The sequence below is a fragment of the Choloepus didactylus genome, chromosome X (genome assembly GCF_015220235.1).
Source record: "Choloepus didactylus isolate mChoDid1 chromosome X, mChoDid1.pri, whole genome shotgun sequence".
Lineage (NCBI taxonomy): Eukaryota > Metazoa > Chordata > Mammalia > Pilosa > Megalonychidae > Choloepus > Choloepus didactylus.
Window position 1 is genome coordinate 193,256,318 of NC_051334.1, and position 27,395 is coordinate 193,283,712.

The 27,395-nt window shown below is 40.4% G+C and overlaps 1 protein-coding gene across 9 annotated transcripts in view; it reads right to left on the reverse strand.

The window, feature by feature from the left end:
- The window catches only part of TMLHE (trimethyllysine hydroxylase, epsilon), a 174,732-nt gene that overhangs the window by 22,557 nt on the left and 124,780 nt on the right, over positions 1–27,395 (reverse strand). For all 9 annotated transcript variants that reach the window (XR_005214643.1, XM_037822376.1, XM_037822380.1 and 6 more), the window contains one exon: positions 11,109–11,388. Coding sequence is in view for 8 of the 9 variants with exons in the window: in XM_037822376.1 (XP_037678304.1) it covers positions 11,109–11,388 (280 nt within the window). In the remaining variant the exon portion in view is untranslated. The remainder of the gene's footprint in view (positions 1–11,108; positions 11,389–27,395) is intronic.

Below are 27,395 nucleotides of genomic sequence, written 5' to 3' on the forward strand. Positions count from 1 at the left end.
AAAGGAGGCTGTACAAAAAAACCCCTCTGCCATTGGTCCCAATAAAGTCATTAACCCCCCTTTTTCCACAGCTCTCCAGCCGCACCTCAGCTCCAACCAGCCGCACCTCAGCTGCAAACGGCGCGTTGCCAACACCACCACCCCAACCTCGTCCGCCCCCCACCCGTTACTCCTCTCCCCTCCTCAGCCTTATCCAAGCGGCCTTCACCTCAGTGAATTCCTCCAACCCCAATCTTACCTCCTCTTGTTGGCTTTGCCTCTCCACTTCCTCCCCCCTGTATGAGCCAGTTGCCTCCAACCTCTCCTTTTCAGAAAACACAGAGGACAGCCCCTTGGAATGCAATTGGAATACCTCTGCCGTCCCCCTAACCTTTCATTCAGTCTCCTTTACAGGAAAGTGCATCCGCCCTCGCTCAAGTAACTCTCCCAACCTCACAGCTTGCGCCGACTACTCATCTCCCAGCAGCTCTGCAAAATTTCTCATTCCTCATAACTCCTCCCAATGGCTCTGCTCCTCTACAGGGCTTACCCCCTGCCTTAACGTGCAAACCCTCAATACAACTAATGAAACTTGCCTCCTAATTGTCCTCATCCCTAGGGTCCTATACCACAGCGAGGAAGACTTCTTCCTCCGCCTGGAAACAACTGCAGCTTCTGCCCCACTGCAAAAGCGAGAGCCCATCACCGTCCTCACGATTGCCTCCCTCCTAGGTCTTGCAGGCGCTGGCACCGGAATCGCTGCATTAGCCAGTCAAGACTCCGCCCTAACTCACCTCCGGGCGGCTGTTGACGAGGACATTCGTCACCTACAAGACGCTATTTCCCATCTTAAAAATTCTGTCAATTCCCTCTCTGAGGTAGTGCTCCAAAACCGCCGAGGTCTCGACCTTCTCCTCCTCAAAGAAGGAGGCCTCTGCGCCGCCCTAGGAGAAGAGTGCTGTGTATATGCCAATTCCACAGGTCTCGCAGAGGACAGCCTAAAAAAGGTCCAAGAGGGACTGGAACAACGCAAAAAAGACCGTGAAGCCACCAGCTATTGGTCCCACATCTTTACCCCCCTCCTCCCATACCTCCTCCCTCTCCTCGGCCCCCCTACTAATGATTATTCTAGCTCTCACCTTAGGACCCTGCATTATCCGCAGAATTGTCCAGCTTGTAAGGAAACAAACGGATGCTATTTTTTCCTCGTTCGTCCAAGTCCAGTACCAGCGACTCGCCACCTCTGACGCTCCCTACTCCGAGATGACAACCAACCCTCCGCGACCTCACCGCCACCGGTCAACCCGCCGACCGCGAGGCCCTTCTCGATCGCCTGAACATCGCACCAACCTCGAGCTCCAGCTTCTCTGAACCTCCAACTTTAAACCCCCCACCCTCGTCCATCCCGCAAGCAGCAAGGCCCCTGTCGAGCGCCCGGGCGCCACACCAACGCCGAGCTCCAGCCTCGCTGAGCCACCGTCAACCCCTTTTCCCCTCCCCGACCTCCCCCTTCCCTCATCCCTTAGCGGACCTCTCCGGTAAGCTTCTTCCTTTAATTAGAAAAGAAGGGGGAAATGCGGGACACTGATTACGTGCTTCAACTTGGCGGGCCTGGGCTGGGGGACCGGATCCACCCCTGGGGAGGGTAGTGGGCACGGGCGACAGCGCCCTCTACAGCCCCCCGGGCCTGGGAAAGTGAGGCCGGAGGCAGGCCCCATTTCCTCACCCAAAATACACCACTGTTAGGGGAGGCTTGCTGGAGGGAACCGCCTTTTCCCCACCCCCTTATCTTGCCCGGACACTCCCCATCGCCAGTGCAACTCCCATCACCACCGGTGCGCATACATTGTTGCCAGACACCGTTACGGGAGCAACTCTCGCCCCTTTTCAATCAACCTCCGCGCCCTCTCAGAACCAATCCAAGCCTTTAACCTCTACAGCTACCCCGCCCTCTAAACCGCCCGATATAAGCTTGTACTCTCCCCTAATAAACGCTCTCTCTTGGTTTCTTCACCCTAAAAGAACCGTGTCCCGCCTGTTCCTTTCTCGCCGCCCTCCATACTTTGCACGCCTCCCGCCGGGGACCTGGCCAAGTCCCCCGCCTCGCCCTCGCCTCCGGGAAAGAGCCCCCGCCGCCGGTACCCTCGGAGCAATCCTGAGAGCCTAGGATTTAGCAACCGGCCGCCACCGTCCCCCAGACGTGTCTTTTTTTTTTTTTTTTTTTTTTTTAACTTTCCCTTCTTTTTTAAATCAACTGTATGAAAAAAAAGTTAAAAAGAAAACAAACATACAATAAAAGAACATTTTAAAGAGACCATAACAAGGGAGTAAGAAAAAGACAACTAACCTAAGATAACTGCTTAACTTCCAACATGTTCCTACTTTACCCCAAGAAAGTTACCTAATATAGCAACATTTCTGTGAACTTGCTCCTACTATATCCATCAGAAATTAACAGACCATAGTCATTCCTGGGCATCCCCAGAACATTAAATAGCTTATCTGTTCTTCTTGGATTATTGTTCCCCCTTCCTTAATTGCTCTCTATTGCTAGTTCCCCTACATTCTACATTATAAGCCATTTGTTTTACATTTTTCAAAGTTCACATTAGTGGTAGCATATAATATTTCTCTTTTTGTGCCTGGCTTATTTCGCTTAGCATTATGTCTTCAAGGTTCATCCATGTTGTCATATGTTTCACGAGATCGTTCCTTCTTACTGCCGCGTAGTATTCCATCGTGTGTATATACCACATTTTATTTATCCACTCATCTGTTGAAGGACATTTGGGTTGTTTCCATCTCTTGGCAATTGTGAATAATGCTGCTATGAACATTGGCGTGCAGATATCTGTTCGTGTCACTGCTTTCCGATCTTCCGGGTATATACCGAGAAGTGCAATCGCTGGATCGAATGGTAACTCTATATCTCGTTTTCTAAGGAACTGCCAGACTGACTTCCAGAGTGGCTGAACCATTATACAGTCCCACCAACAGTGAATAAGAGTTCCAATTTCTCCACATCCCCTCCAGCATTTGTAGTTTCCTGTTTGTTTAATGGCAGCCATTCTAACCGGTGTAAGATGGTATCTCATTGTGGTCTTAATTTGCAGCTCTCTAATAGCTAGTGAAGCTGAACATTTTTTCATGTGTTTCTTGGCCATTTGTATTTCCTCTTCAGAGAACTGTCTTTTCATATCTTTTGCCCATTTTATAATTGGGCCGACTGTACTATTGTCATTGAGTTGTAGGATTTCTTTATATATGCAAGATATCAGTCTTTTGTCAGATACATGGTTTCCAAAAATTTTTTCCCATTGAGTTGGCTGCCTCTTTACCTTTTTGAGAAATTCCTTTGAGGTGCAGAAACTTCTAAGCTTGAGGAGTTCCCATTTATCTATTTTCTCTTTTGTTGCTTGTGCTTTGGGTGTAAAGTCTAGGAAGTGGCCACCTAATACAAGGTCTTGAAGATGTTTTTCCTACATTATCTTCTAGGAGTTTTATGGTACTTTCTTTTATATTGAGATCTTTGGTCCATTTTGAGTTAATTTTTGTGTAGGGTGTGAGGTAGGGGTCCTCTTTCATTCTTTTGGATATGGATATCCAACTCTCCCAGCCCCATTTGTTGAAAAGACCATTATGACTCAGTTCAGTGACTTTGGGGGGCCTTATCAAAGATCAGTCGGCCATAGATCTGAGGGTCTATCTCCGAATTCTCAATTCGATTCCATTGATCTATATGTCTATCTTTGTGCCAGTACCATGCTGTTTTGGCAACTGTGGCTTTATAATAAGCTTCAAAGTCAGGGAGTGTAAGTCCTCCCACTTCGTTTTTCTTTTTTAGAGTGTCTTTAGCAATTCGAGGCATCTTCCCTTCCCAAATAAATTTGATAACTAGCTTTTCCAAGTCTGCAAGTAGGTTGTTGGAATTTTGATTGGGATTGCATTGAATCTGTAGATGAGTTTGGGTAGAATTGACATCTTAATGACATTTAGTCTTCCTATCCATGAACATGGAATATTTTTCCATCTTTTAAGGTCCCCTTCTATTTCTTTTAGTAGAGTTATGTAGTTTTCTTTGTATAGGTCTTTTACATCTTTGGTTAAGTTTATTCCTAGGTACTTGATTTTTTTAGTTGCTATTGAAAATGGTATCTTTTTCTTGAGTGTCTCTTCAGTTTGTTCATTCTAGCATATAGAAACATTACTGACTTATGTGCATTAACCTTGTATCCCGCTACTTTGCTAAATTTGTTTATTAGCTCTAGTAGCTGTATCGTCGATTTCTCAGGGTTTTCTAGATATAAGATCATATCATCTGCAAACAATGACAGTTTTACTTCTTTCTTTTCCAATTTGGATGCCTTTTATTTCTTTGTCTTGCCGGATTGCCCTGGCTAGCACTTCCAGCACAATGTTGAATAACAGTGGTGATAGCGGGCATCCTTGTCTTGTTCCTGATCTTAGAGGGAAGGCTTTCAGTCTCTCTCCATTGAGTACTATGCTGGCTGTGGGTTTTTCATATATGCTCTTTATCATGTTGAGGAAGTTTCCTTCAATTCCTACCTTTTGAAGTGTTTTTATCAAAAAGGGATGTTGGATTTTGTCAAATGCTTTTTCAGCATCTATTGAGATGATCAATTGATTTTTCCCTTTTGACTTGTTAATGTGTTGTAATACATTGATTGATTTTCTTATGTTGAACCATCCTTGCATGCCTGGAATGAACCCCACTTGGTCATGGTGTATGATTTTTTTAATGTGTCTTTGGATTCAATTTGAAAGTATTTTGTTGAGGATTTTTGCATCTATATTCATTAGGGAGATTGGCCGGTAGTTTTCCTTTTGTAACATCTTTGCCTGGTTTTGGTATTAGATTGATGTTAGCTTCATAAAATGAGTTAGGTAGTGTTCCATTTTCTTCAATGTTTTGAAAGAGTTTGAGTAAGATTGGTGTCAGTTCTTTCTGGAAAGTTTGGTAGAATTCCCCTGTGAAGCCATCTGGCCCTGGGCATTTATTTGTGGGAAGATTTTTGATGACTGATTGGATCTCTTTGCTTGTGATGGGTTGGTTGAGGTCTTCTATTTCTTCTCTGGTCAGTCTAGGTTGTTCATATGTTTCCAGGAAATTGTCCATTTCCTCTACATTATCCAGTTTGTTGCCATACAGTTGTTCATAGTATCCTCTTATAATTTTTTTAATTTCTTCAGGATCTGCAGTTATGTCACCTTTTTCATTCATTATTTTGTTTATATGGGTCTTCTCTCTTTTTGATTTTGTCAGTCTAGCTAGGGGCTTGTCAATCTTGTTGATCTTCTCAAAGAACCAACTTTGGTGATATTTATCCTCTCTATTGTTTTTTTGTTCTCTATGTCATTTATTTCTGCTTTAATCCTTGTTATTTCTTTTCTTCTACTTGGTTTAGGATTGGTTTGCTGTTCATTTTCTAGCTTCTTCAGTTGATCCGTTAGTTCTTTGATTTTGGCTCTTTCTTCCTTTTTATTATATGCGTTTAGTGCTATAAATTTCCCCGTTAGCACTGCTTTTGCTGCATCCCATAGGTTTTGGTATGTTGTGTTCTCATTTTCATTCGTCTCTATATATTTAGCAATTTCTCTTGCTATTTCTTCTTTAACCCACTGATTGTTTAGGAGTGTGTTGTTTAACCTCCAGGTATTTGTGAATTTTCTAAGTCTCTGATGGTTATTGACTTCTAATTGTATTCCATTGTGGTCAGAGAATGTGCTTTGAATAATTTCAATCTTTTTAAATTTATTGAGGCTTGTTTTATGTCCAAGCATATGATCTATTCTGGAGAAAGTTCCATGAGCACTAGAAAAGTATGTGTATCCTGGTGATTTGGGATGTAATGTCCTGTATATGTCTGTTAAATCTAATTCATTTATCAGATTGTTTAGGTTTTCAATTTCCTTATTGGTCTTCTGTCTGGTTGATCTATCTATAGGAGAGAGTGATGTGTTGAAGTCTCCCACAATTATTGTGGAAACATCAATTGCTTCCTTTAGTTTTGCCACTGTTTCTCTCATGTATTTTGTGGCACCTTGGTTGGGTGCATAGACATTTACGATTGTTATTTCTTCTTGCTGAATTGCCCCTTTTATTAGTACGTAGTGGCCTTCTTTGTCTCTCAAAACATCCCTGCATTTGAAGTCTATTTTATCTGAGATTAATATTGCTACACCTGCTTTCTTTTGGCTGTAGCTTGCATGAAATATTTTTTTCCATCCTTTCACTTTCAGTTTCTTTGTGTCCCTGTGTCTAAGATGAGTCTCTTGTATGCAACATATTGATGGTTCATTTTTTTTGATCCATTCTGCGAATCTATATCTTTTAATTGGGGAGTTTAATCCATTTACATTCAACGTTATAACCGTGAAGGCATTTCTTGAATCGGCCATCTTATCCTTTGTTTTATGTTTGTCATATTTTTCCCCTCTGTCTATTAATATCCTTTATTGTACCCATACCGAATCTCTTTAGTACTGAACCTTTCTCCAAGTCTCTCTGTCCTTTCTTTGCTTCTCTGTCTGTAGGGCTCCCTTTAGTATCTCCAGTAGGGCAGGTCTCTTGTTAGCAAATTCTCTCAGCATTTGTTTGTCTGTGAAAAATTTAAGCTCTCCCTCAAATTTGAAGGAGAGCTTTTCTGGATAAAGTATTCTTGGCTGGAAATTTTTCTCTCTCAGAATTTTAAATATATCGTGCCACTGCCTTCTCACTTCCATGGTGGCTGCTGAGTAGTCACTACTTAGTCTTATGCTGTTTCGTTTGTATGTGGTGAATTGCTTTTCTCTTGCTGCTTTCAGAACTTGCTCCTTCTCTTCTGTGTTTGATAGTGTGATCAGTATATGTCTCGGAGTGGGTTTATTTGGATTTATTCTATTTGGAGTTCGCTGAGCATTTATGATTTGTGTATTTATGTTGTTTAGAAGATTTGGGAAGTTTTCCCCAACAATTTCTTTGAATACTCTTCCTAGACCTTTACCCTTTTCTTCCCCTTCTGGGACACCAATGAGTCTTATATTGGACGTTTCATATTATCTATCATATCCCTGAGGTCCATTTCGATTTTTTCAATTTTTTTCCCCATTCTTTCTTTTATGCTTTCATTTTCCATTCTGTCATCTTCCAGGTCACTGATTCGTTGTTCAACTTCCTCTAGTCTTGTACTATGAGTGTCCAGAATCTTTTTAATTTGGTCAACAGTTTCTTTAATTTCCATAAGATCATCCATTTTTTTATTTAGTCTTGCAATGTCTTCTTTATGCTCTTCTAGGGTCTTCTTGATTTCCTTTATCTCCCGTACTATGGTCTCATTGTTCATCTTTAGTTCTTTGAGTAGCTGCTCTAGGTGCTGTGTCTCTTCTGATCTTTTGATTTGGGTGCTTGGGCTTGGGTTATCCATATCGTCTGGTTTTTTCATATGCTTTATAATTTTCTGTTGTTTTTGGCCTCGTGGCATTTGCTGAACTTGATAGGGTTCTTTTAGGATTTGTAGACCAATTGAAGTCCTTATCTCTAATTTATCAGATCTACAGCTTCGTGGAGTACACTTTCTCTAACTAACCAGCAGGTGGCGTCCACGAGCCACCTGTTCTCCACAAGCTGGTTCTCCCCTGCTTAGCCTTTTTGGTGAGTGGGGGAGTGAGTCTTGTGGGGTCCAATTGGTGTACCAAGCTTGCGTGTGTAGTTGGTGTTGCCTGCCCTGTATATGGGGCGTGTTTCTGGGCAGTCAGGGAGGGGGGGGGTGGCTCTAACAATCAAATCTCCCTGGTGATCCTAGAATTTTAAAGCTGCTGCAATAGTCTAATCCTTCAGTTCAGTCCTGCCACAGTTTGTCTCTGCCACTGACCCACAAGTCCTTGGTATTGGCGTATGGCTCCTGAGACTTGCAAGTGGGCCCCTCTTCCAGGCCGTGCACCCCGGGTCCTCTGTTGAGGGATGACTGTGCTATGTCACAGGTGAGTGCCGTCCCCCCAGGGCAGTTCTGGGCTGCTGGGCTGTGTAGGGAGGCTCCCAGTCTGCTGAAATGATGGCTGAATGGGGCTTTGTTAATTCACACTGCTCTACCTTCCCAACTCTGGGACAATCAGCTGAGGTTGCAGGGAAGGCTAATGTCCACGCCCAGTTTTGTGGTGTGTGCCTGTTATTTGAAGCACTTCCGTCACACTGGGTTGTCTGGGGCAGTTCTGGGCTATGGGGCTGGCGGTGGGCAGGAGTGTTTCCTGTCCACCAGGATGATGGCTGTGAGCGGACACCCCCCTTTTCTTGGGAAGTTGTGGTGTTTAGTGAATTTTCTCAGCCACTGGATTATTGCGTTTTGTCTCAGAGCTCTCCTAGTTCTGCTCTTGACTTGACCTGTCCAAATAGCAAGTCTTTGAAGCTTTCTGTATTGGGCTTCTTAGAGTAATTGTTTTAGAAAAAGAAAAAAGGATTAAAAAAAACAAAACAAAACAAAACAAAAACAAAAACAAAAAAAAACACAAAAAAAACAAAAAAAACGGGCCCTCCTCAGAGATCTAATGGGTTATTGAAATGTTAAGAGACAAAGCAACCAGGGCCATTAAGGAAAGGTCCACAGGGCAGAGAGATCAGCTTTTCTTCGGGATTTGCATATGCGCCTCAGGGCCCTTCCCCTTTCTATGTTCACCAGAACTCCAAAAATCCTCCGCTTTTATTTTGGAGTTTTTCGTGTTGTTTTTTTCTATGCCTGTCTCCTCTCTGCTGGGCTGGCTGCTCTCAGATTCTCTGGTGTCTGGTCTCAGTCTATCTATGGTTGGAGTTTGAATCAGTAGAATGAGTTTCCGATAAGGGCTGCCACTGCAGTTCTCCCTTCTCCTTCCCGGAGCTGACAGCCCCTCCTCCCCCGGGACTGAGCCTGGCAGGGAGGGGCGCGGGTCCCCTGGCCGCAAAAACTTACAGATTTCGCTGATCTCAGCAGTTCCACGTTTTCATGAGTGTTGTATGAAGTATGCCCAAAGTCAGATTGCTCTGTGGTGTCCAGTCCACGCAGTTCCTGGCTTTCTACCTACTTTCCTGGAGGAGTAACTAAAACATACAGCTCACCAGTCTGCCATCTTCCAGACTGTGGTTTAAACTGGATGGTTTACAAATGTTGTTGACTATTCTCTACTAGTATAGGACAAATGATCCAGCATATTATCTTCTACACATTATCTATCTAGCTCTTATGAAGTAAAAGTAAATTGCTAATTATACTAAAGTAGGTTTACATTGTGTTTAATACTACAGGAGATCAATGTATATGTGACCTAGACCTGCAGAATGGTAACTGGAAAGAGCACTGAGTTTAGGATAAGGAGGCCTGAGGTATCTGAATCCTGATTATACTGCTTACTAGAAGATCAATCCTGGGCAAGCCACTTAGTATAGCTGACTCTCTCATCAGTAGAACAGGGGATAAAGTACAAACTTTTCAGGATTATGATAATGAGCAAAAGAAAAACTGGGTATGAATGTACTTGCTAAATGCTATATAGTATAAGGCAGTATCAGTAATAATATAATAATAATAACCAGTCTCTGAATCAAGCCTTAGGAATCATAGGTCAAAACTGGATAATCTTTAGACATCATCTTATTCAATCAACTTATCAAAATTCCAGCAGGCTTTTCTTGAAGAAATGGAAAAATTGATCCTCCAATTCATATGGAACTGCAAGGGGCCTAGAATATCCAAAACAACTTTGAAAAAGGAGAACAATTTGGAGGACTCTTCCTGATTTCAAGATGTGCTACAAAGCTAGTCAAAAGAGCATGGACCTGGCATAATGATAGAAAAACAGATCAATGGAATAGAATTCAAAGTCCAGAAACAGACCCACACATCTATGATCAATTGATTTTTTGCAAGGGTGCCAAGTAAATGCAATGGGGGAAAGAATGGCCTGTTCAACAAATGGTGCTGAGAAAACTGAATATCCACAAGCCAAAGAATGAAGTTGGACCCTACCTCACACCATATACAAAAATTAACTCAAAATGGATAAAGTATTTAAGTATAAGAGCTAAAGCCATAAAACTCTTAGAAGATAACATAAGGTTAAATCTTCATGACCTGGGATTCAGCAATGGATTCTTAAATATTACACCAAAACCATGTGCAACAAAAGAAACAATAGATAAATTCAACTTCGTCAAAATAAAAAAAAACTTTTGTGCACCAAAGGACATTGTCAAGAAAGTGAAAAGACAACCTACAGAATGGGAGAAAATAGTTGTAAACCATATATTGGAGAAGGGCTTAATATCTAGAATATATAAAGAACTTTTATGATGCAACAATGAAAACAACCAAATTAGAATGTGGGCAAAAGACTTGAACAGACATTTTTCCAAAGAGGATATACAAATGGCCAATAACCATATGAAGAGATGCTCAATATCATTAGCCATTAGAGAAATACAAATCAAAACTACAATGAGACACCACTTCACACTGACAGGATGGCTATTATTTAAAAAAAAACTCAGAGAGGATGAAGTTGGAACTCTAGTGCATTGTTGGTGGGAATGTAAGATAGTGTAGCCACTGTGACAGCAATACTGCAATTCTTCAAAAAGTCAAAAACAGAATTACCATTTGACCAGGCAATCCCATTTCTAGGTATTTACCCAAAGAGAATGAAAACAGGGTTGCAAGAAAATACTGGTACACCAATGTTTAGAGCAGCATTATTCATGATAGCCAAAAGGTAGAAACAACCCAAGTGACATCAACAAATTAAAATGTGGTACCTACACACAATGGAATATCATTCCATAAGAAGGAATGAAGTTCTGAGACATGCTGTAACATGGATGAATTTTGAAAACATTATGCTGAGTGAAATAAGGCACATTAGGATAAATATCGTACAATGTCACTTAGATATCTAAAAGTAGCAAATTTGCAGAGACAGAAAGTAGACTAGAGATTACCAGGGAATGGATGGGGAAAGGGGAGTTGTTGGTTGATGTGTATACAGTGTTTGTAAATAAAAATTAATTTTTAAAATTAAAAAGGGTGACCATACCTGTTAAATTTCTTTATTGTGCTCATGCTCTTGGATTTAATATCACTGTGGATTTTAGGAAATTATTAACTTACCTGATCAAGCTGATCCTTTCTGCCAACTTCTCTGTGTGCTCTTGAGTGGGAGGGACATTTTCTACAAATGCAATTCCATAGAGCAGAAAGTTTTGCAGAAATGTCTTAAGTCCTTCATTTGTTTCTAAGCAGCTCTGGAAATCTACAGATGGAACTTGGGCTTGCTGGTAGATTTCAGCATTCCATAAGATTCTAGGTTGTATGACCTTTTGTTTCTGTCCTTCATAGCTGTTTTTCACCAGCCAATCCAAATCATATCTAGTCACATGACCATCTGGCCCTTTTAGTGGGAAAAATAAAAGACATTAAAATAATATTTATAAATGCTTCTAATAATTTACTGGTTAAGGATGTTATACTTAGCAATTACAAAACAAAATTATATTAAGTGTCTAGAGTATTCCTGATACAGAAATATTTGTGGGTTGAGTGGTATGAATGAAGGAATGAACAAATAATCTTCCCATCAGGTCAATTAAGTTCACAGAATTATAGCTACATAGTAAAGGACCTTCTGGTGCACCATCAAGTCATCAAAGAATGATAGTAAAATAATCCCAGTAATTTTTCAGCCTATTCCCCTCTCTCTTTCTTTGCTCTGTCCCCCACCCCCCATCTACACAGAGACTTGAATTGTTTGAGCTAGAAGAGACTAATCTTTATTTTAGAGAAGGAGAAAAAGTCAGTGACTCACTCAAGATCATACAGCTAGTAAGTACCACAGTTGAAACTGTAATTCAGGCCTCCTGCTTCTGGCAGTTCAGTGCTAAGTATATGTTGCCTTCTTCTAAATGATTTGGGAGCATTTCTGTCTAATGATATGACATCAATAGAGTATGGTAAAGTGACTTTTTAAGTGACCTTTCCCATCGTACAAAACAAAACAAAAAACAAAAGTAAAACACTATACCCAAAACAGTTTTAGAAAATCTTTAGGATAAGCAAAGGAAGGATGCAGCAGGAGGAGTGAAAAGCTGTTGGTATCTTGTCTCTTTTTGACTTCTCTCTTTCTCTCTATCTCTGCCTTTATTTACCCTTGATAATAAAAGTATCATACTTATTTTAAAGAATTTAGAAAGCATAGAAAAGTATGAGGAAATTTAAAAATCACTTATAATTCAATCACCCAGATGAAACCACTATTAACAGCTTGGCATCATTCCTTCCAGTCTTTTTCCTATGCATTATTTTACTTTATGTAATATAAAATATGTAATATAAAATATGTAATATATAATACATATAAAATTTTGTACTCTGACCCATAACTTAACAGTTTAACAATTAATATTTATAAAATCTTTACAGATTTACTTAAAAGTTTGCAAAATATGACTACCCAGATTTACCTAACCAATCTGCTATTCTGAGGTACAAAGGTTTATTTTTTAAAATTTTCCATATTATTTAATAATATGTGGAATGTGTTGTTGCAAACTGGAAGAAAGGCGATCCTTGCTTTCAAGTGGCAGAGAATTTGGCAAAATTGAGTCCTGGTGTCAGATGGAAGGAAGAATTTGAAAGTGACAACCTGGAATACTTAGCTGAGGAGATCTCCAGACTACATGTGGAGGATGTACCCTGGCTTCTCCTTGCAGCTTATAGTAAAATGCGAGCGGAAAGAGATAAACTTAGAACTGAATTCTTGGGTTCAAAGAAACCAGAAGCTGATGGCTTGGAAAATTATGAGCTTCCAGGGGGTGGAATCCCAGAAGCTACAGCCCAATGTGAGGATGTAACCAAACATGGAACCCAGCCGCCATTTCAGTACAAGCCAAGATTGGAGATGGAATTATCCAGAAAGGATTTGTGGAAACTCCTATTGTCTGATGGCTTTGACGCCTGCATGCTTCATGCGAAGCCAACAGAATTTTTGCGAGATCTTTACAGACAGATCCGTTGCCTGTCTGGACTGGAGGAGACAGACAAGGAACAAACCGAAGGAAAAATTTCTTCAAAGACAGAGCCATGGAGATTCAGGTCTGGAGTCAAGAGGTCTAGGGCTGGGAGAGCAGAGCAGCCCACACACATGGAAAGGGTGAGTTTGCCCTGGAGGTCGAAGGCAGGCCTTCCACCTCGATGCTCAGGAAATGTCTTGCCACCCCAAGCCCCAAAGAGGGTGGAGCACATTCCCAGGGAATTGGGGAGAGCCTGGCTGCCACCACACTGTTCTGAAGGGGTTGAGCATGTGCCCCGGAGATGGAAGGGAATCCGGGAGCTGCCCCAATGTTTGAGGAGGGTGGGGCCGAGAAGGTGGTCTCCCCAATGTGTGGATATGTTGGAGCACTCACCCAAGTGTTTGGAGAGGAAAGGGCTGCCACAAAGGCCCTTAGGAAGGGTTAGACTCCCGCTCTCTCAAGCCCCAAGGATGCAGCATCGTTCTATAAATGACTCTCAGACTTTGAAATCTAATGGAGTTTGTCCTGCAGGTTTTAGGTATTGTTTTAGTCCTGTGAACCCTGTTTTCTTTTCAGTTTTTCCTTATGGCAATGGGAATGTTTATCCTATGAATGTCCCTCCTTTGTATATTGGAAGCACATAACTTGTTCTAAGTTTCACAGATAGAGGGGAATTTTGTATTAGGACTGACCACACTTATAATTGATTTTGATGGGATCTTGTACTTAACTATCATTACTGAAATGATTAAGTTTATGTGATATTGTTGTGGGATTAATGTATTTTGTATATGGAAAGATAATGTCATTTTGGGGTTCAGGGGGTGGAATGTGCCAGTTTGAATATATTGTGTCCCCCAAACGCCATTATCTTTGATGTAGTCTTGTAGAGCAGACATTTTGGTGCTGATTAGATTTGCTTGGAATGTGCCCCACCCAGCTGTGGGTGATGACTCTGATGAGATATTCCCATGGAGGCATGGCCCCACCCATTCAGGGTGGGCCTTGATCAGTGGAGCCATATAAATGAGCTGACTCAAAGAGAAGGAACTCAGTGCAGCTGTGAGTGACATTTTGAAGAGGAGCAAGCTTGCTAGAGAGGAACATCCTGGGAGAAAGCCATTTTGAAACCAGAACTCTGGAGCAGATGCCAGCCACGTGCCTTCCCAGCTAACAGAGGTTCCGGACGCCATTAGCCATCCTCCAGTGAAGGTACTTGATTACTGATGTGTTACCTTGGACACTTTATGGCCTTAAGACTGTAACTGTGTAGCCAAATAAACCCCCTTTTTATAAAAGCCAATTCATCTCTGGTATTTTGCATTCTGCAGCATTAGCAAACTAAAACAGTGATCATCCTTGTTCATACTTCTGATCATTTTCTTACAACAGAAACATAGAAGTGGAATTGCTGAATCCAGAGATATTAACTTTTAAAATATTCTTGATACATGTAACCAAATTACTTTTTCTAGTAAAAGCCAACCAATTTTAATCTTCCCCAAAAGTATGTTTGCCATCAAAATTTAGTACTTATTTTAAATATATTTTTTATAATTTGTAAAACTGCTATCCTATTGTATCTTATTGTATCAGTTTGAATTCATTTGCTTACTAATGAGGCTGAACATTTTTCATATTTGTTAAACATCTGCATTTCTTTAATGCAGGGGTCACCAAACTGTAGCCTGTGGGCCAAATTGGGCCTGACGCTAGTTTTTGTAACACCTTTTTGGAACACTCCATGATCATTCAGTTATATATTGTCTATGGCTGCTGTCACCCTACAACTGCAGAGCTGAATAGCTGAATAGTTGCAACAGAGACCATATGGCCCACAAAGCCTAAAACACTTACTATCTGGCCTTATACAGAAAATGCTTGCTGACTTCTGCTGTAATGATTTTTCCATTTACCTTTTTCTCACATTTTTCTATTTGGAATACTGGTGCTTTTCATACAAATTGGCAATAACACCTTATATATTCAGGGTATTTACTCTTTGTCATACATTTTGCAAATATATGGCTGAGTTGGCTGTTTATTAATAAACCTTTCTACATTATATTTTATTGTAGAGAAATTAGTTATCAAATGTATTGATTGTAAACATTTTTCCTTCAATGCTTATTTTAACTTTTTATTTTGAAAAAATTATAGATTTACAGGAAGTTGCCAAGAAAAGTATACCATTCCCTGAGCTTTCCCCAATGTTAACATTTTACACAACCATAGGCAACATCAAAACCAAGAACATTGCATTAGTACAATCCACAGAGCTTATTTAGATTTCACCAGTTTTAAATACACTCATTTGTATGTGTGTGTGGCTCTATGTAATTTTATAACTTGTGTAGCTTTGTTAACCAATACCACAGTAAAGATATTCAACTATACCATTACCACAAGACTCCCTCTTGATATCTCTTTATACCTGCACCCAACATTTCTCCCATTCCTAGATCCTGGCAACAGCTAATCCATTCCCCATCTCTATAATTGTGTTATTCATGATTGTTACATGAATGGAATCATGTAGATTGGCTTTTTTTTCCCTCAGCATAATTTCCTTGAGGTTCTTCCAAGTTGTGTGTGTCAATAGTTCATTACTTTTTTTAAATTCAGTTTTATTGAGATATATTCACATACCATACAATCATCCATGGTGTACAATCAACTGTTCACAGTACCGTCATATAGTTGCGCATCCATCACCCCAATCTATTTTTGAACATCTTCCCTACACCAGAAAGAATCAGAGCAAGAAAAAAAAAATAAAAATAAAAAAGAACACCCAAATCATCCCCCCATCCCACCCTATTTTTCATTTAGTTTTTATCCCCATTTATCTACTCATCCATCCATACACTGTGTAAAGGGAGTGTGATCCACAAGGTTTTCACAATCACACTGTCACCCCTTGTAATCTACATTATTATACGGTTGTCTTCAGGAGTCCAGACTACTGGGTTGGAGTTTGATAGTTTCAGGTATTTACTTCTAGCTATTCCAATACATTAAAACCTAAGAGGTGTTATCTATATAGTGCATAAGAATGTCCACCAGAGTGACCTCTCGACTCCATTTGAAATCTCTCAGCCACTGAAGCTTTATTTCATTTCATTTTGCATCCCGCTTTTGGTCAAGAAGATGTTCTCAATCCCATGATGCTGGATCCAGGCTCATCCCTGGGAGTCATATCCTGCATTGCCAGGGAGATTTACACCCCTGGGAGTCAGGTCCCATGTAGGGGGGAGGGCAGTGAGTTCACCCGCCGAGGTGGCTTAGTTAGAGAGAGAGGGCCACATCTGAGCAACAAACAGGCACTCAGGGGGAGACTCTAATGCAAAATTATAAGCAGGTTTAGCCTCTCCTTTGCAGTGACAAGCTTCATGGGGGCAAGCCCCAAGACATAGGGCTCTGCATGTCAAGCTGTCAGCCCCCAATGTTTGTGAGAACATCAGCAACAATCCAGGTGAGGAAGTCCAACACCTCTGCATTGTCCCCCAGCTCCTCAGGGGGGCCCTGAATATACATTTTAATTCTCTGCCCAAATTACTTTGGGATGTGTTGCTATTTCACTCTAACCTATACAGACCTGCCACATCCCACTTCCTATTCAAAGCTCCATGTAATTGTGGAATTTTAACAAGCTTACTGTAGAAGTTATATTGTTTAGAAAATATAGATCCTACACCAAACAAACATTTCCTCCCTTGGTCTTACACGGAAGTTGAAGTTTTAACACACAGTCAGTTTCAACCTTTACACTTTGGCCTGATTTGCCCTAATCCTAACCAGATCTGCCTCATTCATATCTCTAATTGAAGTCTAGACTCTTTTTCAGCTTTTAAAACAGTTGCTGTATGCACTAATACTGACATTCATATCTGCCAAGCTCTAGCCCTGAGCCTCAGGTGTCACACAGATACCCAATGTTCCAGAGACCAATCAGGTCATACACAAAGGGATCAGCATCTCAGAATTTGGAGATAGCCATTACAGTTCAGGAATAGATGTTACTACTACAAGAGTTTACAGTCCAGGGACCATTACAATGAGCATTCCCCAGATAAGCTGTGCTCTAAGATTCAATTCCGAGTTTACACATTGTAGTTAGTCCATATTGTGTTTATGTTATATTAAACATGTTTATATGTCTATAGTGTTGGCCTTGGTTTCTGGCATACTTCACTCAAAATGCTTTCTACAGGATCCATTCACCTCATTGCATGTCTCACAGCTTCACTCCTTTTCACAGTTACTTAATATTCCATTGTATGCATACACCACAGTTCACCATTCTGTTCCTCAGTTGATGTACCCTTAGGCCACATCCATCCATTGCAAGTCATGCTGTTCTAGTTTGCTAATGCTGCAGAATGCAAAACACCAGAGATGGATTGGCTTTTATAAAAAGGGGGTTTATTTGGCTATACAGTTACAGTCTTAAGGCCATAAAGTGTCCAAGGTAACACATCAGTAATCAGGTACCTTCACTGGAGGATGGCAGATGGCATCCGGAAAACCTCTGTTAGCTGGGAAGGCACGTGGCTGGCATCTGCTCCAAAGTTCTAGTTTCAAAATGGCTTTCTCCCAGGACATTCCTCTCTAGCAAGCTTGCTCCTCTTCAAACCGTCACTCACAGCTGCACTCCGTCCAGTCTCTTTGAGTCAGCATGTTTTATATGGCTCCACTGATCAAGGCCCACCCTGAATGGGTGGGGTCACACCTCCATGGGAGTATCCCACCAAAGTCACCACCCACAGCTGGGTGGGGCACATTCCAAGCAAATCTAACCAGCACCAAAACGTCTGTCCCACAAGACCACAAAGATAATGGCATTTGGGGGACACAATACATTCAAACCGGCACACATGCATACTGTCTCCATAAACAACAGCGTGCAAATGCCCACCCATGTCCCTACTCTCAGATCTTCCAAGCATATATCCTGTAATGAGGTTGCAGGACCTTCTGGCACCCACATACTTAGCTTCTTGTGGAACCACCACACTGACCTCCAGAAAGGCTATACCATTCTGCCTGTTCATCAAATGTAAATAGGTACATCCCTCTCTCCATGTTTTCTCCAGCACTTTTATCCCTATTTATATTTTTCCCTAAAATTTTCTAGAGATATATTCACATACCATACAATTATCCACAGTGCACAATCAGTTGTTCATGGTATCATCATATAGTTGTACATTTATCACCACAGTCAGCACTTGAACATATTGATTACTATGAAAAAGTGTTTTTTTGAATAATAAAAAAGATAATAATACAAAGAAAAATAAAGTGTTATACAATACAATATATTAGTATTAGTTAGGGTTCTCTAGGGAAACAGAATCAATGAGAGGTGTCTCTGAATATCAGATTTGTAAAAGTGACTCACGCAACTGTGGGTATGCACAAGTCCAAATTCTGTAGCGCAGTCAGCAAACTGTCAACTCCAAGAAAGATGTCCAACGAACTCCTGAGGAAGCAAACTGGCAACTTCGATGAACTCCTCAGGAAACACTTCACTGGGCAGCCAAAGAAGAAGTGAAGGTCCTCTATCTGTCTCGCTTATAAGTCTTCAACTGATTAATTGGATTAAATCCAGCCAATTGCATTCTCTCATTGTGGAAGGCACGCCCTTTGGTGAGTCATCAGTCACAGCTGCAGTCAATTGACTGACGATTTAATAAACCAGCCTGTTGGTTTATTAACCAGCCTCAAATGTCCTCACAGCAATTGTTAGGCCAGTGTTTGCTTGACCAGACAGCTGGGTACTGTCACCTGGCCAAGTTGACACATGAACCTAACCATCACAGTGAATAATAATAAAGATAATAATACAAAGAAAAATAAAGTGTCATACAATACAATATATTAGTAAGGACAGAAAACACCACCACTACCAGGAATCCCATATCCCTCCCTTATAAGCCCCTATCATACACATTCAACTTTGGTATATTGCCTTTGCTACACTTAATGGGAGCATATTACAATGTTACTGTTGACCATACAGTAGTTTAGTTCCAGTTTGCTTTGATTATGCTTTTTTTCCCAAATACAATCCATTTTTCAACACTTTGCATGGTTGACATTCATTTGTTCCCCCACATGTGAGAACATTTTTATATCTGTACATTTAGTAACAGTCATTGGCCACTCAGTTTTTGCCAAGTTATACAGTCCCAGTCCTTACCATCTCTCTTTACCTCTGGTGTCATACATTCTCCTATCCCACCTCTTTCAGCTTTACTCACAGACATCTTTGTTCAGTGTACTTGCAATATTACCACTACATAGTATTATGCTATCTATTTCTGGATCTATACAATCAACCCTACTGAACATTCTGTAGTCCTTCAGTGTCAAATCCTGATTTCTACCCTCTTTCTACCTCCTGGTAGCCTGTGTTATCAGCTTTGAACTCTCAAAGTTTGCTCACTAATGCTACTGCATATTAGAGAGACCATACAGTATTTTCCTTTTGTTTCTGGCTAACTTCACTCAACATAATGTCCTCAAGGTTCATCCACATTATTATATGTTCCATGTCTTTGTTCTATCTTACAGCTGCATAATATTCCATCATGTGTATATACCACAGTTTATCCACTCATCCATTGATGGACATTTGGGCTGCTTCCATCTCTTGGCAGTTGTGAATAATGCCACTATAAACATCGATTTACAAATGTCCACTTGTTCCTTAACTTTCAGTTCCCTTGAGTATATACCTAGCAATGGAATAGCTGGGTTATATGGCAGATCTATACTTAGCTTCCTGAGGAACCTCCACACTGTCTTCCAGAGTGGGTTGCAACATTCTACATTCCCACCAGCAATGAATAAGTGTGCCTCTTTCTCCACATCCTTGCCAGCACTTCTCATTTTCTGTTTTTTTTTTTTTGGATAATGGCCATTCTGGTAGGTGTGAGATGATACCTCATTGTGGTTTTGATCTGCATTTCCCTAATAGCCAGTGAAGTTGAATATCTTTTCATATGTTTTTGAGCCATTTGTATTTCCTCTTCAGAAAACTGTCTGTCCATGTATTTTGCCCATTTCTTAATTGAGTTGTTTGTCTTTCTGTTCAGTTGTAGGATTGCTTTATACATCCAGGATATTAAACCCTTATCTGATAGGTGGTTTCCAAATATTGTCTCAAATTTTGTAGGCTGCCTTTTTACTTTACTGACAAAGTCCTTTGATGTACAAAAGTGTTTAATTTTGAGGAGCTCCCATTCATCTGTTTCTTCTTTGGTTGCTTGCACTTTGGGTGTAAGGTGTAGGAAACCACCTCCTATCACAAGTTCTTTAAGATATTGCCCTACATTTTCTTCTAAGAGTTATGGTCTTAGCACTAATGTTTAGGTCTTTGATCCATTTTGGGTTAATTTTTGTATATGGTGTGAGATAGGAATCCTCTTTCATTCTTTTGGAAATGGATATACAGTTCTCCAAACACCATTTATTGAAGAGGTTGCTCTGTCCCAGTTCCTTTGACTTCACTGCCTTATCAAAGATCAATTGTCCATAGATGCGAGAGTCTATTTCTGAACACTCAATTCGATTCTATTCATCAGTATCTCTGTCCTTATGTCAGTACCATGCTGTTTTGAGCACTGTAGCTTTGTAATATGCTTCAAAGTCAGGTAGTGTGAGCTCTCTTGCTTCCTTCCTCTTTCTCCAGATATTTTTGGCTATTTGGAGCACCTTACCCTTCCAAATAAATTTGGTTATTGGTTTTTCTATTTCTGCAAAGTAAGTTGCTGGGATTTTAATTGGTATTGCATTGAATCTATTAATCAGTTTAGGTAGAATTGACGTCTTAACTATATTTAGTCCTCCAATCCATGAACATGGTATGTTCTTCCATCTTTTTTAAGACCTGTTTGATTTCTTTTAGCAGTTTCTTGTAGTTTTCTTTGTATATGTGTTTTGTGGCCTTTAAGTTTATTCCTAAATACTTGATTCTTTTGGTTGCTATTGTAAATGGGATTTTTTTTTTATTTCTTCCTCTTTTTGCACATTACTTATGTATAAGAACACCACAGATTTTTGCGTGTTGATCTTGTAGCCTGCCACTTTGCTGTATTCATTGATTAGCTCTAACAGCTTTGCTGTATATTTTTCTGGATTTTCTACATATAGAATCACGTCATCTGCAAACAGTGAAAGTTTTACTTCTTCCTCTCCAACTTGGATGCCTTTTATTTCTTTTTCTTGCCTAATTGCTCTAGCTAGAACTTCCAGCACAATGTTGAATAACAATGGTGACAGTGGGCATCCCTGTCTTCTTCCAGATCTTAGAGAGAAAAGTTTCAATCTCTCCCCATTGAGTGTGATGTTAGCTGAGGGTTTTTCATATATTGCCTTTATCATATTGAGAAAGTTCCCTTCTATCCCTATCTTTTGAAGCATTTTCATCAAGAAAGGATGTTGATTTTTGTCAAATGCATTTTCTGCATCAATCGAGATGATCATGTGGTTCTTTTTCTTTGATTGATTGATGTGGTGTACTACATTAATTGATTTTCTTGTGTTGAACCAGCCTTGCATACCTGGAATAAATCCCACCTGGTCATGGTGTATAATTCTTTTAATGTGCTGCTGGATTCTGTTTGTATTTTGTTGAGGATTTTTGCATCTATATTCATTAAAGAGATTGGTCTATAATTTTCTTTTTTTGTAGTATCTTTATCTGATTTTGGTATTAGGGTGATGTTCGCTTCATAGAATGAGTTGGGTAGCTTTTCCTCCTCTTCAATTTTTTTGAAGAGTTTGAGCAGGATTGGTATTAATTCTTTCTTGAATGCTTGGTAGAATTCACATGTGAAGCCATGTAGTCCTGGGCTTTTCTTTTTTGGGAGCTTTTTGATGACTGACTCAATCTCCTTGCTTGTGATTGGTTTGTTGAGGTCATCTATTTCTTCTCAGGTCAATATTGGTTGTTTATGCTTTTCTAGGAATTTGTCTATTTCGTGTAAGTTGTCCACTTTATTAGCATATAGTTGCTCATAGTATCTTCTCATTATATTCTTTATTTCTGCAGGGTCAGTAGTTATGTTTCCTTTCCCATTTCTGATTGCATTTATTTGCATCTGCTTTTTTTTTTTTTTTTGTTAGCCTAGCTAGGGGTCCATCAATTTTGTTGAGTTTCTCAAAGACCCAGCTTCTGATTTTGTTGATTCTATTGTTTTCCTGTTTTCAATTTCATTTATTTCTGCTCTAATCTTTGTTTTTCTTTCCTTCTGTTTCCTTTGGGGTTTATTTGCTGTTCTTTCTCTAATTCCTCCAGGTGGACAATTAATTCCTCATATTTTGCTCTCCCTTCTCTTTTAATATAGGCATTTAGGGCAATAAATTTCCCTCTCAGCACTCCCTTTGCTGTATCTCATAAGTTTTGCTATGTTGTGTTTTCATTGTCATTTGCCTTGAGGTATTTATTAATTTCTCTTGTTATTTCTTCCTTTACCCATTGGTTTTCTAAGAGTGTGTTGTTTAGTCTCCATATATTTGTGAATTTTTCAATCTTCTCCCTATTATTTATTCCCAACTTCATTCCATTATGATCCGAGATAGTGTTTTTTAATAATATCAATATTTTTAAATTTGTTGAGGCTTGCTTTGTGACCCAGCATGTAGTCTATCCTAGAAAATGTTCCATGAACACTCGAGAAGAATGTGTATCCTGCTGTTGTGGGGTGTAGTGTTCTACAAATGTCTGTCAAGTCTAGTTCACTTATCATAAAATTCAACATCCCTATTTCCTTGTTGATCTTCTGTCTAGATATTCTATCCATTGATGAGAGTGGTGTATTTAAGTCTCCAACTATTATTGTGGAGTTATCTACTTCTCCTTTCAGTGTTCTCAGTGTTTGCCTCATGAATTTTGGGGCACTCTGGCTTGGTGCATAAATATTTATGATTGTTATGTTTTCTTGATGAATTGACCTTTTATTAATATATAGTGTCCTTCAATAGTTCATTACTTTTTATTCTGTGGCATGGATGGTTTGTTTAACTGTTCACTCATCGAAGGACATTAGGTAGAGTTCCAGTTTGCTAGAGCTGCCATTATGCAAAATACCAGAAATGGACTGGCTTTTATAAAGGGGATTTATTAGGTTACAGATTTATAGTTCTGTGGCCATAAAAGCGTCCAAACTAAGGCATCAACAATAGGGTACCTTCACTGAAGAAAGGCTGACAGCATCCAGAACACCTCTGTCAGTTGGGGAGGCACGTGCCTGGTGTCTGCTGGTCCTTTGTTCCCAGGTTGTGTTTCAAAATGGCTTTCTCCAAAATGCCTCTGGGTTTCTGTCTCTCTTAGCTTCTCTCTCTCAGCGTCTATGCATCCTTGATTGTTCTCCCAGGACATTTCTCTCTAAGCATATGGTCATCCTCTCTTAGCTTCTCCAGGGCAAACTCTGGGCTTCATCTCCTAGCATAGCATCTCCAAACATCCTTCTGTCCGCATCTCCAAGCATCTCCAAGCATCAGCATCTGTGTTGGCTCTTGGGCTCTCTTAAGTACTCCAGTGAACTAATCAAGACTCACCCTGAATGGGCAGGGTCACACCTCCATGGAAATCATTTATTTTTTTTATTTTTTTAATATTCATTTTATTGAGATATATTCAGACACCACGTAGTCATACAAAACAAATCGTACATTCGACTGCTCACAGTACCACTACATAGTTGTACAGTCATCACCAAAATCAATCCCTGACACCTTCATTACTACACACACAAAAATAACAAGAATAATAATTAGAGTGAAAAAGAGCAATTAAAGTAAAAAAGAACACTGGGTGCCTTTGTTTGTTTCCTTCCCCTATTTTTCTACTCATCCATCCATAAACTAGACAAAGGGGAGTGTGGTCCTTATGGCTTTCCCAATCCCATTGTCACCCCTCATAAGCTACATTTTTATACAGTTGTCTTCAAGATTCATGGGTTCTGGGTTGTAGTTTGATAGTTTCAGGTATCTACCACCAGCTACCCCAATTCATTAGAACCTAAAAAGCGTTGTCTATATTGTGCGTAAGAGTGCCCACCAGAGTGACCTCTCGGCTCCTTTTGGAAACTCTCTGCCACCGAAGTTTATTTCATTTCCTTTCACATCCCCCTTTTGGTCAAGAAGATGTTCTCCATCCCACGATGCTGGGTCTAGCTTCCTCCCCGGGAGTCATATTCCACGTTGCCAGGGAGATTCACTCCCCTGGGTGTCTGATCCCACGTAGTGGGGAGGGCAGTGATTTCACCTTTCAAGTTGGCTTAGCTAGAGAGAGAGGGTGACATCTGAGCAACAAAGAGGCATTCGGGAGGAGGCTCTTAGGCACAATTATAGGGAGGCCTAGGCTCTCCTTTACAGCAACAGTCTTCCCAAGGGCAAGTCCTGTGGTAGAGGGCTCAACCCATCAAACCACAAGTCCCCTATGTCTGTGAGCACCTTAGCAACCATCGAGGTGGGGCAGGCGAATACCCTTGCATTCTCCACCAGCTCCTCAAGGGGGCTCTGCATAGTTTTTCCTTTTTTTTTAAAAAACTTTTTTTTAAATCAACTGTATGAAAAATAAAAAAAATTAAAAAAATTAAAAAAAACATACAATAAAAGAACATTTCAAAGAGACCATAACAAGGGGGTAAGAAAAAGACAACTAACGTAAGATAACTTCTTTACTTCCAACATGTTCCTACTCTACCACAAGAAAGTAACCTAATATAGCAACATTTCTGTGAACTTGTTCCTACTATACCCATCAGAAATTAACAGACCATAGTCATTCCTGGGCATTCCCAGAATGTTAAATTTACCCATGATAGCTTATCTGTTCTTATTGGATTATTGTTCCCCCTTCCTTAATTGCTCTCTATCGCTAGTTCCCCTACATTCTACATTATAAACTATTTGTTTTACATTTTCCAAACTTCAAATTAGTGGTAGCATATAATATTTCTCTTTTTGTGCCTGGCTTATTTCGCTCAGCATTATGTCTTCAAGGTTCATCCATGTTGTCATATGTTTCACGACATCATTCCTTCTTACTGCCATGTAGTATTCCATTGTGTGTATATACTACATTTTATTTATCCACTCATCTGTTGAAGGAATTTGGGTTGTTTCCATCTCTTGGCAATTGTGAATAATGCTGCTATGAACATTGGCATGCAGATATCTGTTCGTGTCACTGCTTTCAGATCTTCCGGGTATAGAGAAGTGCAATCGCTGGATCGAATGGTAACTCTATATCTAGTTTTCTAAGGAACTACCAGACTCACTTCCAGAGTGGCTGAACCATTATACAGTCCCACCAACAATGAATAAGAGTTCCAATTTCTCCACATCCCCTCCAGCATTTGTAATTTCCTATTTGTTTAATGGCAGCGATTCTAATTGGTGTGAGATGGTATCTCATTGTGGTCTTAATTTGCATCTCTCTAATAGCTAGTGAAGCTGAACATTTTTTCATGTGTTTCTTGGCCATTTGTATTTCCTCTTCAGAGAACTGTCTTTTCATATCTTTTGCCCATTTTATAATTGGGCTGTCTGTACTATTGTCACTGAGTTGTAGGATTTCTTTATATATGCAAGCTATCAGTCTTTTGTCAGATACATGGTTTCCAAAAATTTTTTCCCATTGAGTTGGCTGCCTCTTTACCTTTTTGACAAATTCCTTTGAGGTACAGAAACTTCTAAGCTTGAGGAGTTCCCATTTATCTATTTTTTCTTTTGTTGCTTGTGCTTTGGTTGTAAAGCCTAGGAAGTGGCCGCCTAATACGAGGTCTTGAAGATGTTTCCCTACATTATCTTCTAGGAGTTTTATGGTACTTTCTTTTATATTGAGATCTTTGGTCCATTTTGAGTTAATTTTTGTGTAGGGTGTGAGGTAGGGGTCCTCTTTCATTCTTTTGGATTTGGATATCCAACTCTCCCAGCCCCATTTGTTGAAAAGACCATTATGACCCAGTTCAGTGACGTTGGGGGCCTTATCAAAGATCAGTCGGCCATAGATCTGGGGGTCTATCTCCAAATTCTCAATTCAATTCCATTGATCTATATGTCTATCTTTGTGCCAGTACCATGCTGTTTTGACAACTGTGCCGGTTTGAATGTATTGTGTCCCCCAAATGCCATTATCTTTGTGGTCTTTCTTTTTGGTGCTGGTTAGATTTGCTTGGAATGTGCCCCACCCAGCTGTGGGTGGTGACTTTGGTGGGTTACTCCCATGGAGGTGTGACCCCACCCATTCAGGGTGGGCCTTGATCAGTGGAGCCATATAAAACATGCTGACTCAAAGAGACTGAACGGAGTGCAGCTATGAGTGACGTTTTTAAGAGGAGCAAGCTTGCTAGAGAGGAATGTCCTGGGAGAAGCCATTTTGAAACCAGAACTTTGGAGCAGACGCCAGCCACGTGCCTTCCCAGCTAACAGAGGTTTTCCGGATGCCATTTGCCATCCTCCAGTGAAGGTACCTGATTACTGATGTGTTACCTTGGACACTTTATGGCCTTAAGACTGTAACTGTATAGCCAAATAAACCCCCTTTTTATAAAAGCCAATCCATCTCTGGTGTTTTGCATTCTGCAGCATTAGCAAAGTAGAACATATTTTGGTACCAGAGAAGTGGGGTGCTTTTGCTGCTGAGTTTGCAAATACCGAACATGTTGGAACGGCTTTTTAAATGGATAATGGGGAGTTTCTGGAAGAGTTGTGAGGAGCTTGATAGAAAAGGCCAAAACTGCTTTAAAGAGACTGTTTGTGGAAATATGGACTCTAAAGATACTTCTGATGAGGACTTGAACAGAAATGATGAATGTGTTGTAAACTGGAAGAAAGGCGATCCTTGTTTTAAAGTGGCAGAGAATTTGGCAAAATTGAGTCCTGGTGTCAGATGGAAGGAAGAATCTGGAAGCAACAACCTGGAATACTTAGCTGAGGAGATCTCCAGACTACATGTGGAGGACGTATCCTGGTTTCTCCTTGTAGCTTATAGTAAAATGCGAGCAGAGAGAGATAAACTTAGAACTGAACTCTTGGGTTCAAAGAAACCAGAAGCTGATGGCTTGGAAAATTATGAGCTTCCAGGGGGTGGAATCCCAGAAGCTATAGCCCAATGTGAGGATGTAACCAAACATGGAACCCAGCCGCCATTTCAGTACAAGCCAAGATTGGAGATGGAATTATCCAGAAAGGATTTGTGGAAACTCCTATTGTCTGATGGCTTTGACCCCTGTGTGCTTCATGCAAAGCCAACAGAACTTTTGCGAGAACTTTATAGACAGAGCCGCTGCCAGTCTGGACTGGAGGAGACAGACAAGGAACAAATTGCAAGAAAAATTTCTTCAAAGACAGAGCCATGGAGGTTGAAGTC